This window comes from Dama dama, chromosome 22, assembly GCF_033118175.1.
Source record: "Dama dama isolate Ldn47 chromosome 22, ASM3311817v1, whole genome shotgun sequence".
NCBI lineage: Eukaryota > Metazoa > Chordata > Mammalia > Artiodactyla > Cervidae > Dama > Dama dama.
The window spans coordinates 11,424,522-11,438,655 of NC_083702.1; the positions used below are offsets into that span (position 1 = coordinate 11,424,522).

General features: G+C 53.2%; 1 protein-coding gene across 6 annotated transcripts in view; it reads right to left on the minus strand.

Annotated features, from left to right (window-relative positions):
* Positions 1-14,134, minus strand: part of CACNA1C (calcium voltage-gated channel subunit alpha1 C) — a 379,681-nt gene that overhangs the window by 52,987 nt on the left and 312,560 nt on the right. For all 6 annotated transcript variants that reach the window (XM_061124633.1, XM_061124631.1, XM_061124634.1 and 3 more), the window contains exons 14-21: positions 11,012-11,219; positions 10,014-10,134; positions 8,630-8,744; positions 7,809-7,929; positions 7,409-7,478; positions 4,996-5,128; positions 2,492-2,621; positions 1,462-1,521 (exon numbers count right to left, since the gene is read on the minus strand). In XM_061124633.1, coding sequence (XP_060980616.1) covers positions 1,462-1,521; positions 2,492-2,621; positions 4,996-5,128; positions 7,409-7,478; positions 7,809-7,929; positions 8,630-8,744; positions 10,014-10,134; positions 11,012-11,219 — 958 coding nt within the window. The remainder of the gene's footprint in view (positions 1-1,461; positions 1,522-2,491; positions 2,622-4,995; positions 5,129-7,408; positions 7,479-7,808; positions 7,930-8,629; positions 8,745-10,013; positions 10,135-11,011; positions 11,220-14,134) is intronic.

A 14,134-nucleotide genomic window follows, 5' to 3' on the forward strand; every position in this document is an offset into this window, starting at 1 on the left:
CCACGGAAGGGTCTCCATGTAGCCGGGCAGCCTGGTCCCTCTCCCTACCCCTGGGGGTCAGAGAGAAAACCCGAGGAACACTTCTGGTTTCCTCTTGTTAACGCCTGGTTAGCTGGAACCAGAGGGTCTGGACACAGAAGGCACAAGAAAGTGTCCGCTCAGGCTGAAGCTGGACGTGACAGGCTGTCCCCACCCATAGGAGCTCAGGAAGGAGGGCCTGGGGCTTCGTGTGCAGGGTGGGAGGAGCCTGGAGCCTGGGGGAGGGTGCCCGGGGTGGTCTCCTGGTGGGAGGCACCGTGCAGAAGCAACTTGCTGACTGCGGTCAGGGTGAGCCCCAGGCTCTGAGACCGAAGAGTGGGCATACTCACTCCCCCGACTTGGAACTTGCCCCCGAGGCTCAGGTGGCCTGCGGAGCTTGGAAATCCTAACAGAGTGGATGTAAGTAATATATTGTGCTGTGCTAAGTCACTCAGTCATGTCTGACTCTTTGCGACCCCAAGGAGCCTGTAGCCAGGCTCCTCTGTCCATAGGATTCTCCAGCAAGAATCTTGGAGTGGGTGGCCATTCCCTTCTCCAGGTATCTTCCCAATCCAGGGATTGAACCCGTGTCTCTTACGTCTCTTGCATTATGGCAGGCGGGTTCTTTACTTCCAGTGCCACCTGGGGAGCCCCACTGATTGTATATTAATGGAAACAATAATAAAGCTTGGGGCAAACCCCTGTCATCCTGAGGCTGCTCGGAGGCAGGCTCTACTGTGTTGGGGTCAAAAGATGGGAGTGTGTGCAGACTCTCAGCCCCGCACTGAGCCTTGGAGGACATGGCCGCCTCCTCCAGGCCTGGGCAGGGGCGAGGGGGCAAGCTTTGGCGGGGGTGTAATCCAGGGGTCAGAGGTGTGTGCAGGGGTCTGTCCAGAGACCTCGGTTGGAACATTGGCATTGGCCTGTGTTGACAAAGGGCATCCCAAGGGCACAGGCAGGGGGCCTCTTGACGCCCTGGGCTTTGCCATTTTCCAACTCTTGTTTTTCGTGTGGCGTTCCCTCTGGGCAGGATAGGGGGAGGGTTCCTGCCGGGGTCAGGCATGGCTCGCAGAGATGGTGGGGGGGCAGGCGGTGGTGGGGAGTGCCTGGTATCAGCCAGCATCAGTGCCCAAACTGCACAGGCACAAAGTCAGGGGCCCCAGTTCCTCCAGCTTCAGGCTTGAGAGTAAAACCAGAGTGAAGGAGACCAGAGAGAAGAGGCAATACAGAGAGAAGAGGCAGAGGCCTTGCTGCGTGCATTACCTTGAGGATAATTTCTAAGGTAAAGATACTAGTGAAGACATAGTCTGCGTTGCCTAGGATCTGAAAGACAAGCACAGCGGATTAGTGGCTCCGAGTGATGGACAGCAGCAGAGTGTGCATTAGCGAAAGAGCAGCAGAGCCAGTGGGGAAGGACAGGAGAGGAGCAGAGGGCAGGGTTACCTTCAGGGCAATCTCAATGGTGAAAATGGTAGTGAAAACAATGTCAAAATAAAACAGAATCTGCAAAACAAAGAGAAACAGGGTGGGGATGGGGGAATGGAGCAACAGGATGGGAGCAGGGTCGCCAGCAGGGAGTCGCACCCCAAATCATGCAGTCTTTCCAAGGGAGACCAGAGGCATTGACACAGCCCAGGGTCCTGAAGGCCCCAGATCTGTGAGCCAGCTCCCAGAGCCGACTCAGCGGGTCCTGGGTCCGGTTGGGTGCTTTTCTCATTAATTCAATTTACTTACAAACCAAAATCAGACCATGGGATACGTGTCTCAAAGACAGAGTGGGGTTTGCTTTCTTTGCACAAACATGCATATTGCTTAATTCACATCAGGGGATGAGCCAGTCTCTCACGTTCTGGGACCCTACTCTGGCTGTGCCCCTGGCAGGGGACAGGCTCGGGGTTCATGCTTCACTCTGTCTCAGGTAATGGGTCAGAGCGAGGGCCTTCCCAGGAAGAAAGCTGTGGGCTACCTGGGCTGCAGGACCACCGACTGGCTCGCAGGGGTCTGGCTTTAAGGTGGTGGACTCCTCGCTTCACGCCCTCCTGGTTAGGATCTGACATTATTTCAAGGCTTTGGGATATGGCAGGTCCTCCTCTGGTCTTTGATTGTAATTCACCAGAGCCTGAGGCAAGCTCCAAATTCAATTTCAACTCTGCAGAGGGTCAGTGAGGTCCTCCTTATGTGGGCTGTCTCATCAGAGTGCCATCTGCCACTGATTCCCAGGGACAGGATGGGCCAGTTCCCGGGAGGCGAAGCCCCTGGGGAGCATCTGTGGGCAGTGGGGTCTGATGTCGGGGTCAGGCTGACCTGAGCTAAGGGTCCTAAGATGGGTTTGCACTGAAGCTGTCATCTCTTAGGGAGATGTCTGCTGTGCCTCTGACCGTGAGATTCGGGGCAGGCTCTGGATTGAAGGACAGGGTCAGGCAGCCAGGGGGGTCACGTCGCGGGGGCGGGGTGCGGGGAACGAGGTGCGTACGTGGTTCCTGAAGGAGGTGTGCTGCACGGGGTCCTCGGCGGCCAGGGAGATGCTGCTGAGCAGGATGAAGAAGAGGATCAGGTTGGTGAAAATGGAGTCATTGACGATACGATGGCACTGGAGGCGGAACCTGCGGGGGCAGGGGGAGGGGGGCTGTCATACAGGGTGGGGTCTCTGCTCCTTCTTGGTGTGCAGACGGTGTGCAGACGGGCGGGGCGTGGGCCCTTCAGCCCGAGCCATCCCGCCGCAGGGGAGACACAGCCCCGCACTCAGCCCCACCGTGCCCCCCGCCACGGGGCCTCGGGGTTACCTCTGACCCTTCAGGAACCTCTGCATCTTCATGTACTGCTGTGACATCATTCACGAGCTTTCATCTGGGGACTCGGCTCCCCATCATTAAAAATACTGACTTCGTAAGATCTACCTCACATGTGTCCATACGGGGAGCAGCAGAGCCGCCCAGAGCGTGGATGATGCCAGGCTGGTTAAGCCCCGACTCCAAGGAGATTGTCTGCCGCAGCAGTAATTCAATCCTGAACCTCAGCGCAGTGACAGAGGCCAACAGCCCTGACCCTGGGGGCGCTCACAGTGGATCCTCGGATGCCAAGGGTGTCTTATGTGCTGTCTCCTCTTGACGGGGTACTATCTCATCTTACAGATGAAAACACGGAAGCCCGGAAGGATAGTCTGGCCCACTTTGGAGTGTGTGTTTGTGCGGGGTGGGGCGTGGGGTGGCTCAGGGCTTGAACCAGGCCTTCAGACCTCTGCTTCTGGCGTTGGTTGACTAAATCCTCTGAGAGACCTTACTGATGCGGAAGCACCAAATCCTGGAAAGGACGAGCTCTCCAAGACCATTCTGGTTTCATGAGAGCTAGGAAAGTCTGCAGTGATACCCTCCTCCCTCAAGCCAATCCGCTGAGCTGGGGTCTGCTGGACATGCCTGGGCTGGGCAGAGGTGCCTGAGGACAGAGGCCAGTGGCGGCACCTCTGTGAGGAATCTTTAAGCCAGCTCGAGGTGGGGCAGAGGACCGGGGACCCCTAGGCTGAGCCACGCACACATCTGGAAGAAAGCTTCTCAGTCCTTCTTCAGGTCCCCGGGAATCTCCCCAATTAAGACGGAGTATTGAGGTCACAAAGATCACTGAACACTCAAGAAAATAAGCCACTAAGTTGGCAAATCAGAAGAAACTCAAATAAATGATTTGGACCTCTCCCCAGAGACTGTATACTGGAAATATTAGATACCGATGATAGAACAACTATATTTGAAATATTTAATGGGATAAAAGACTTGACCACAAAGATGACGAATTAACAAGAAACTCAGATGTAGATGGATCTGGAAAACAAAGCAATACGTGGAACTGTCTGACATGAAAAAATATATAACCTGATATAAAAACTGGTTTACACAGTAACATAGATAGAATTGAAGAGAGAATTAAGAATTTGGAAGACATATCCAAAGAATGACCCAGAATTTGAACTGAGAGACTAGGAGATGAAAGTTATGAAGACATGCACGCGTGAGAGGGGAAGGGCAGAATATGCAGGTCTATCAGGTGTCCACTTGGACCAGCCTGAGAGAAGGAAGACCAGGCAATGTGTAAATAGACTCTCCTGCAACTCTCCCAGAAGTAGCTGTTCTTATCCTAATCCTTAACATTATTTGAGAACTGACAAAAAAATATAAATCCACAGACTTAGGAGACATAATATATTCCAAGCAGGATAAATGGAGAGAAACATGTGGTAGTGAACATGTACAACCCCAGAGACCATGGATGATGTTAAAAGAGTGAGATAAGGGGTAGAACCCTACAGAGAAACAAGAGCGGGAATTCTGACTGAATGTGGAGTGACACGTCTAAGATGCCGAGGGCCACAACCTGTCTGCCTGAAAGTGTGCACACGGCACAGCTGTCTTTCAAGAACAAGAAATGAAAGCAATTACAGATATACAGAGGTCAAATGAAGTTACCATTAAAGGACTTCTAAAGAATATACTTCAGGAGGAAAGAAAATGATTCCTGAAAGATGGACCAAGATACGTGAAAATCAAACAAATAGAACGGTAAGTGGTATGTAAATCCAAACACAACCTGTCTACCAGGTAATCATATCTAATTTGTTAGGTTGGAAATAAAGGTCAGGATCAAATTACTTATCAACCACAACACCTAAGGTGGGTGAGCTGGGAGAAGTTAATGCAGTCTAGCTGTTTACTTCCTTCAATTTTTTCAGAAGGTTTAGGATCTTGTTTAACTTTAGGGCTTGTTAAGTTAAATGTAATCACCAACAGAGTAGAAACAGAGTTTACCTATTTCAAACAATGGAAAGAAAAACAAAACACAGGTCTTCTGATTCATAAGCCAGGACTCTCTCCTCTAAACCCACGCCTGTTTATCCAAGTTGTGGGGCGCACTGGGGTGGGGGCTGGACGATGCTGATGCCTGCTGGGCTGGCATCACGGAGAGAGTGGAGCACCGCCCCTGTCCACACACCTGTTGCTGGGGCTGAAGATGAAGAAGGCGCTGGCTTCCGGCATGGGCACCGCCTTCTCCTTCAGGTGCAGCTCAGAGAGGGGGCGCGGGCGCGGGCCCACGGGCATCTCAGGCTCCTCCTCATCCTCTTCTCCTGCAGGAAAAAAGCACCGTCCTAAATAGCTCCACGGCTCCCACTTATTTTTACCACCATGCTGCCCACTTCCAGACACCTTCCTACGGACAGGAATCCGACATCATCGGCATCTCTGGAAACGCAGGGGACCAACTAGGATGGCCAGCTCTCTCCCGTGGGCACCTCTGGGGCTCATCTCTGCTGGAGGAAGCCTCCTGGCAGCACAGGAGACTGGGCTGTGAGTTGGGTGACCAGCTCAACTCCTGTCCTGCTTTTTAAACAGAAATCCCCACATCCTGGGAAACCCTCAGGGCCCTGCAGATTGGGGTGGCTGGTCGTCCTAGTGGTCAGACACCAGAAAGGCAACCAAGTGAGATGGGGGCATGGCCAGGTGTCCTCAGCTGGCTGGCTGCAGGCCAGGGGAAAGGGCGGGTGGCCTTTAGGGCTGCCCCACCTGCTCGTGTCCCACCCCCTCCATTTCTCTTGCTCTGGCCTCCCTGGGCTTCTCCGCAGACAGGTGTGTCCATAACTTGAAGGCAGGGCATGGTTTTATGATTTCCCTGACATTAGCTTTCTGGTTGGTTTGCTTTCTTGCTTCTTGTCTGCCTCCCGCTGAATGTGGGCCCCCCACAATAGCAGCTTATCTGCCCCCATGGCTGAGCCCCCAGTGCCTGTCCAGGGCAAGGAACACTGTAGGTGCTTTATAAGCAGCGATTAAATCAATGAGTGGATGTCTCCCTGGTTTCATCCAGCTCTGTATCCGTGACAACTGAATGGTCCAGAAGTCACTTCTTTCCTCTCCAACTCCCGGAACTGCAGACCTAGTGCAGACCACCCTGCTCCATGAAGCCGCTACCTCACTGCTCACCCCCTAGAGTCCCCGCAACAGCCCAGGCCTCCCTCACAGCATCTGGACTGAGCTACATGTTCCCTGGGGTCATCACATTTCTTTCTCATGTGCAGTTATTAAGTTTAAGTCCTGAGTGACTCTTCAAGAACATCTGTATGTTCACACGCATACATGAATCAAGCAGATAAAAGCCCATCTCAGCACAAAGCTTTCCTCCTGAGTGAGGCGATGTTTCTGAAATGTGGTGTGTACAGAGCTGGGGGCTCCGCCGACCTTGAACTCTGGAGATTAAACTTCGGGGGGAGGCCTGACAGGCCCCTGCTGGGCAGTGTGGTCGCTTCATGGGGACTAGGAACCGGCACCTCCTGCAGGGGGTCCCGTGATGAACAAAACCTTCTTAACATCAGTTAGCTCCCTGCCCATATTCAGTTTTTCCTGACTGTCTCAAAAATACCATTTTAAAGTTTATTTGCTCATTCAGGATCAAGAAAAGACCCGCCTACTGCATTCAGTGGCTATTTCTGGTGTGTCTTTGAAATTCTGTAACGGTTTCTGCCCCAGGGGCTGTAAAGGCTTCAAAAGGCTCGATGCTGGCTTAGGGACACCTTTCCGCCCTCCTTTCTGTCTGAGCCCCAGGAAGCCAAGTCCTCTTTCCCAGCGGACAGACTGTGGAGGGACAGGAGAAAGGAGGCTGGGCGCAGTCCAGCTTCTGAGGGAGCTATGCCCCCACACAGACCAGTCTGCGCGGGGATCCGGGTCGGCAAGACTAGTAGTGCCGTGATGGTCTGTTGTGACTTTGAGCTTGAAGCAGGTGATGATACCCACAATTTTCGGTAGAAGGAGGGCAGGCTAGGCTCACGCAGGGTGTGGTGTCCTGATGCAGGGGACTGGCTCCTGAGGGTGGATGGGCTCCTGACGAGAGACCCTCTCCAGGGGCCCGCCTGCCAGTTTGCGGATCAGACCGCAGACCGGACGCTCTTGTTGCGGGAGACCCGACAGCGACGTGCAGAGCCGTGAGCAGGCGTCTGCAGCGGAGCCCTGCTGCGTTCAGCACCCCCTCCCGGGAGCCGGCAGGACAGATTTGGGATTTACTATTATTATTAACCAAGCAAGATGCTGCGACATATGTTATCCTAATAAGTTATGTAACTTAATAGCGATTTTACAACATAGGCTATAATAAACCTTACATGTATATGGAATCCAGCTTCCAAAAGGCCCAAAGGCACTGTGCCAACACAATGTGTTCAGTCTTCTGTTATTATTATCACAGTGATAATTGAGCAAAGTTTTCCCCCAGAGGATAAACGGTGATGCTGCAGGTGAGTTGGGGGATCGAGTAAGGCCCCTGCTTGTGGGGAAACTGGGACCAAAGCACAGCTTTAGAGCCAGGTGTTCACCCCCATTCTCCTCCACCACCTCCCCCAGGCCAGGCAGCGGGCTGGTACCTGTGGTTTCCTGGTTGGGGTAGGAACTCTTGTCCTCATTCTCGTTGGGCTGGAGGTCATCCATGTTGATCTAGGCAGCCAAGGGAGAGAAGGAGGGTCCAGTTAGATAAGATCCATGGTTTAGAGGCCTCCAGGAGTCTTGAAATTGCCCCCGTGTCTAGGCTGAACTGTCCCTTTGTACATGACCCTTAGAACACCAGCAGAAGGCTGGCCTTCCTCCTCTGCACGCCCACCCAGCACTGCTGTCCACCCGTCCCGGCTCTGTCCCCCTCCTCTGGCCTCTGTGTCCCCCTCCCCCTCGGTGTCTAGCTTCTGGGCAGAGCAGCCCACCCAGCACGGCTGTCCCCCTCCCTCTCCCTACCCCCTCCCCACCCCGGCTCCTGGGCAGAGCAGCCTGTACCTTGGTGGCGGGTGGGGACTCTCCGTCTGCTGTGATGGATTTCAGCTCGATTTTCTCCTCCTTGGTCTCCTCCACGGCCGGCTTCTCTACCAACTCTTGCTTCTTCTCTGGGCTGGCGGTCCTGGCAGGTCAGCAGGAGAGAAGAGCAAGGGATGTTGACCAGAGTAATAGGGTGCTGCCCTTGTGGTCCCTTGGGGTCCAGACCGCCGGGGCCTGGGGCCACCTGTCTTCTGAAGGGGGCCCTGCTGTGTGGCTCAATCCTTGGGGCACTGGGCCTCCCCCTGGCTCTGTCCTCCCCGGGTCTCTGCCCCCGCTTGGCTCTGTCTAGCACTCAGCTGAATGCCCAGCTTCTCCCTGACTTAGCCTCTGTCTAATTCAAAGGTTCCTGAGAACCTGCTCAGTATCCGGCACAGGTGTGGCCCAGACCCACGGACGAGGACGGCGTGGGGTCCTGTCTTGTCTGTTCATCAGCAGAGATGAGCTACAGAACAGTGAGGAGGCATCATCTTTCCAGGTTCTCCTCCGACTGGCTGCCCTCCCATCCCATCCTCTGCTCCCATCATGTGTCATGACCCTCTTCTCAAAAGAGAGTCCCCCAACTCCTGGACCGTGGGGAAACACGACACCTCCCCAGGGATGTAATTCATGGTGCTCCTCACTTAGAGCGATGTCCAGGAGTAGGGGAGAGGCCTAGCTCACTGTAGGGGCCCCCACCTAACCCCGTCTAGAAGGACAGCCGGGCAGGCCCAGCCTCTCCTGAGCACTGACGGGAACAGCATCTGGGAGCCAGGCCGCGCTTGGCCCAGGAGCCTCGCAGTTACCTGGCCAGCTTCTTCCTCTCCTTCTCCTCTTCCTCCTCCTTCTGGGCAGATGTGAGGCTCTCGGCGTCAGCCAGGTTGTCCACGGCAATGGCCAAGAACACGTTCAGTAGGATATCTGTTTGTGTCCATTCTTAAAGAAAATGACCCTTGGACTTGGGGTGGTGGGTGGGCACAGGGGCCGGGCCAGGACAGGACATGCAGGGGCGGAGTTCCCCACGGGGAGGGGTTCCAAGCCCACTGAGCCCCCGTTCCCCTCTGCACCACCCTCCTAGCTTCCTGGGGTTTCCTGGGGGATCCAGAGCAGGTGGGCTCGAAGGCCGGGTCTGGGGTTGGAAGGCAGGGAGCCCAGCCTTGCTCTAATTGCTGGGTTTCGATGCTGCTTCCCACAGAGACGACTGCCTGTAAGTGACACTGTGAACAGCACTGCCTCCAGCGGGTCATGGCACTGGGCGGTCATTACCACCACCAGGAGGTGCCTGCTCGCCCTGCCCACTCCCACCATGACTTTGTTCAGACAGAGGCCCCAGGAGGGTCAGCCGGGCTTCTGACTGAGCGGAGTCTGCCGTTTCTTCTCCCCCGCCCCCGACTCAGATGCATGTACCGTGGGTCAGAGAACTGGATCAGAGCCAGTCCAGTCTAGAGGTTAACGCCGGTCAGGCCCCCCTCCACCCCAGGTCCCGGGTGGCTCTGGTTCACACGGGGAGCTGAGGGACCCTGCTCCCAAGGGCAGGGGCTGGGCGTGCAGTACCCAGTTCAGCCTCACTCGGCCCGCTAGGTTGGAGGTGCTGCCATTTCCACCCTGTTCCCAGGACACTAGGTGGACAGCCCTGGGTGTGTCTGAGGCTGAGAGCTGACCTCTGAGTCCAGATCATCTATAATTCTACTTTACAAGCCTCTCTGCACCGAACCCCGGGGGACATGACAGGCAGGCACTGCCTGCAGTGGGGGACCTGGGAACCTGCCCGTGGCCTGTCTGATCTGCCTGTGGCTAACATCCCCCTGAGCAGCTTCAGAGGGAGGGCAACAGGTGAAGGTCACTTCCGGGGTGAGGCTTTTTCTCCCTCAGCAGGGCCCCCGGCCAGGGCAGCAGATGCCTCACCAGGTCCGAGTGGGCAGCTGCAAGGCCAACACCAGTGGGCATTGCCCACCTGGACCTCGGCAGCTCAGGGGGATGGACTCACATCTCCCCTGGGCCTGGCTCCAGGTTCCCATCCCGACTTGCCTGCACCACTAAGGTGGTCTGGGCTGGACACGTGCCTTTTCCTTCTCTGGGGAAGGGTGGCCCTGGGTCCCCCCTGGTCAGGACCCACTGGTCGCACCTACTGGCATTGAGCTACAAGTTAGGGGGGCAACAGGGGTCGGGGGAGGCAGGCGCAAAGGATACAATTTCCACAGATGAAGAGGATGATGAAGTAAATACAGACTAACATCCCTGGAAAAGAGGGGCCGCCATAAGCCATGATCCCATCATACATCACCGAATTCCAGTCCTCCCCGGTCAGGATCTGAATGACATAGTCCCACCAATGAGGGACACAGCGTTAGACCAACAGCAAGCCCGAAGCTCCCCTGCCCGGCCCCCTGCCATATAGAAACCTCTGACACCTCTCTCCTCTCCCCGCCTCCTGCCACCCGATCTCCTCCCGGGGCTCTGAGCTGTGATCCTGCAGGTCCAGCCCTCTTCTTTGAGTGCGTGGCCACTGGCACAAATGATTGATTGACTGTAAGCACTTCCTGGGATAAACACCTCCTACAGTCCAGGCCCAGTGCTCGGCAGCCACCGTTAGCCCACCCTAAGGCTAAGGCATCAAGGTGACCATGTTCACTGAGGACACATGTGGTCCCCCAGGCTTCCCCAAACATGAGGACTTTGGGTACCATCTATAAGATTTTGGCAACATCCACGTTATTGTTCAACTTAATCTGTAAACTGATCGCCCTTTAAACTTCAGTGCTACTTGAACTTGGCCCCAAGCCAACAGATCTACGAAAGTCACAAATTTGATGGTGGTCGTATTTTCCTGGGGGCAACCTCCCCTCCTCTTTCCTCTCCAGCAAGAGCCATCTGCCCTCTTTTGTGGATATTTTGGGCTTTCATGTAGAATATGTTTGAATAAAGGTTTCCACGGCTAAGAAACAGATTTTTAAGCCACTGAGTTGGATCTTTTTTTTTCCCCCCAGGGGTCCATTGGACAGTGAAATTCCGTGGGGCTTGGGGGTGGGAGCTTAAGACTCTCCTGGGCTCCCGTGACCGACCTGGTCTGGCTTTGGCTGCCCCGTGGGAGTGGGAAGCCCCTTCCTCTCTGCTCCCCCCATCCCCAGGCACCTGCTTCCTGCGCCCCTCCCCACCCCGGCCATGATCTGGCAGAGAAGGGTCCATACCTGAAACACGGTGAGGAGGGACTGCGGGAAGTTGTCAAAGGTGCTCCTCCGGGTCTGCATCTCATCAAAGTTGAACTTCCCCCCAAAGAGCTGCATCCCCAGGAGGGAGAAGATGATGATGAAGAGGAACAGTAGCAGCAGCAGCGAGGCGATGGAGCGGACTGAGTTCAGCAGGGACGCCACCAGGTTGCTCAGGGAGTTCCAGTATCTGTGGATGAGGCGGCATTAGCGTCCTCACCTCCCTCCACCTGCCACACCCGCCGGGGGCTTTGAGACCAACTGCAGCTCCCTGCTCTTTGCCCTTCCCTTGGGGCAGCGTGGTGGTGGGACTGGGCCGGCCAGCTCTCAATTGGAGTGTGAGTGACTCAGTTCAGGGCCCAGGCTCAGCAGCCTGGTTCCGACCCAGCTCTGCACATGCCTTTGGGCAAGCTGCTCAACCTCCCTTCTTTCTTTCTTCTCCCCAGCTGAAGAAATAGGGGCAGTGACAGCTTGCACTTCATTGTGTTATTGGGAGGATTACAGGTGATAATGATTTTTTAAAAGCTCAGCCCTCAGGCAACGAAATAAAAAAATAAACAAGTGAGACAACATCAAGCTAAAAACTTCTGACAGTAAACTCTCAGCAAAGTGAAAAACCTACAAAATGGGAAAAAAATATTTGCAAACCTTATATCTGATAAGAGATTAAGATACGAAGACATATTCTTCAACATATATGAAGAATGCTTACAACTCAACAGCAAAAAACAAAGAACATCCCAAATAATCCAGTGAAAAAATGAACAGAAGGCCTAAATAGACTTTTCTCCAAAGAAGACATCCAGATTGCTAACAGACATGTTAAAAGATGCTCACCATCACTAATCATTAGGAAAATGCAAATCAAAACCACAAGGTATCACCTCACCCCTTTAGAATGCCTGTCATCAAAAAGACAAGAGACAAGTGTTGTCGAGAACATGGAGAAAAGGGAACGCTTGTGCACTGTTGGTGGGAATAATGTAAACTGGTGCAGCCACTGTGAAAGACAAAATGAAGCTTCCTCAAGAAAATTAAAAATAGAACTACCACACGACCCAGCAATTCTGCTTCTGGGAATATATCCAAACAATATGTCCATTGCAACATTATTCACAATAGCCAAGATGCGGAGACAACCTAAGTGTCCATGAACGGATAAATGGATAAAGAAAATGCGGTATACATTATCTACAATGGGATATTACTTAGCCATAAAGAAGAAGGAAATGTTGCTATTTGCAACAACGCGGATGAACTTTGAAGGTATTATGCTAAGTGAAGGAAGTCAGACAGAGAAACACAAATACCATACGATCTCATTTATATGTGGAATCTAGAAAATACAAAAACAAAACCAAACAAGACCCCTCACGAAATTTACAGAAAAAGAGATCAGATTTGTGGTTACCGGAGGCAAGGTGGTGGTGGGAGGTGGAATTGGATGAAGCTGGTCAAAAGGTACCAACTTCCAGAAAATTCCTAGCATTTATTTAGTTATAGACAAATAAATGCTAGGCATGTAACACACAACACAATGACTGTAGCCAACACTGCTGTATATGAAAGCTGTCAGAGTAAATCCTAGGAGTTCTCAACATAAGGATGTTTTTTCTTTTTATTGAATACACTATATCTCTATGAGATGGTAGATGTTAACTAAACCTATCATGTTACAATATATGTAAAACAGATCATCATGCTGTACACCTTAAACCGAGATACTGACATATGTCAATTATTTCTCAATTAAACTAGAAAAAAAATAAATTCCAACTCAAAAAAAAAACAAAACCCTCAGTATAGTGCCTGGCACACAGGTGATAAAGGTTAGTAATTATTGTTATCACTATTGATCTTGAGACAAAAAGACACAATTAAAAATTTTCTTTTTCCAGAATGTAGCCTTCCATCCAGCCCAGGCACAAGTGGGGTCCCCATCAGGTGAGGGTGGGCAGGGTGGCTCATGGATAAGAGAGGGTGCATGGCTCATTGCAGTTTCCCAGATTCACCCTATTCAAAGAGTTGGTTCTTTAAAAAACCTGTCTTCTAGAGGTTATGATTCAGAAGCTGTGGTTGGGGCCCAGAAACCTGTTTTTCATAAGGATCCCAGAGGATTCTGGTAAATAGCCAAGCTTAAAAAACCCTGAGTTGCGACCACCCTACCCCACCCCATCCCTCCTGCACCCCTCCAGCCTGTGGCTGGCTGTAAACACAGATGCCTTCATCGTGGGGACGGACGGGGAGGGGGAAAACCCTCTCCTGGAAAAGGGGGTGGGACACGAATGGTTGGAAGGGCTCAGAGACCTGGGACAGGGTTGGTTCAGGTGCAGCAAAAGGGACACAGCCTCCAGCTGGGCACATGCCAGGACACAGCCTCTTGTATCTCCCAGCGCTATCCCCGCCCGGCCACCTTTCAGGTCACAACCTCAACCTCCTCCACTTAAGATATTCCCAGGTTATCACTGAGACAGACAGGGAATTGTTTCTGTTGCTCAAGACAGTGACATGCAAGCCACCCCCACTGCAGCCTGGCAGCTGCACCCCGGCCGGACCCCTCTCTCCATGGAGCGGCTCCGTATTAAGTGACAGAAGCAGACGGGCCAGCAGTGTGCACGTAAACATGACCTTCTCCCCAACCTGGAATCTCTCCTGCTCCTTTCTCCTTCAGACAGCTTTTCTCCACTCTGCTCTGCCTGCCAGCCACATGCCCTCTGTTTGCAGAAGATTAAGATACATTTCTGGAGAAGGAAATGGCAACCTACCCCAGTATTCTTCCTTGGAGCATCCCATGGACAGAGGAGCCCGGTGGGCTACAGTCCATGGGGTCACAAAGGGTCAGATACGACTCGGCAACTAAACAACAACAACAATGTACAGTTATTTGCACTTGCTCTCGAAATGCTCACACGTCTCCCTCATCTGTCTCACCAAATAGGCTTGAGTCCGTGAGGGCAGAGGCTTTCCTTTCACCTGCTCTGTCTCTGTCCTCGGGTGATTTCTGGCCAGCCCTGCATGTGTGATGGGCTCCTGGTCAGCTAGAGGCTGTACTGACCGTTCTGCTTAAAGCAAGGGAGTCAGAGAATCTTTATGGGCTAGAACACC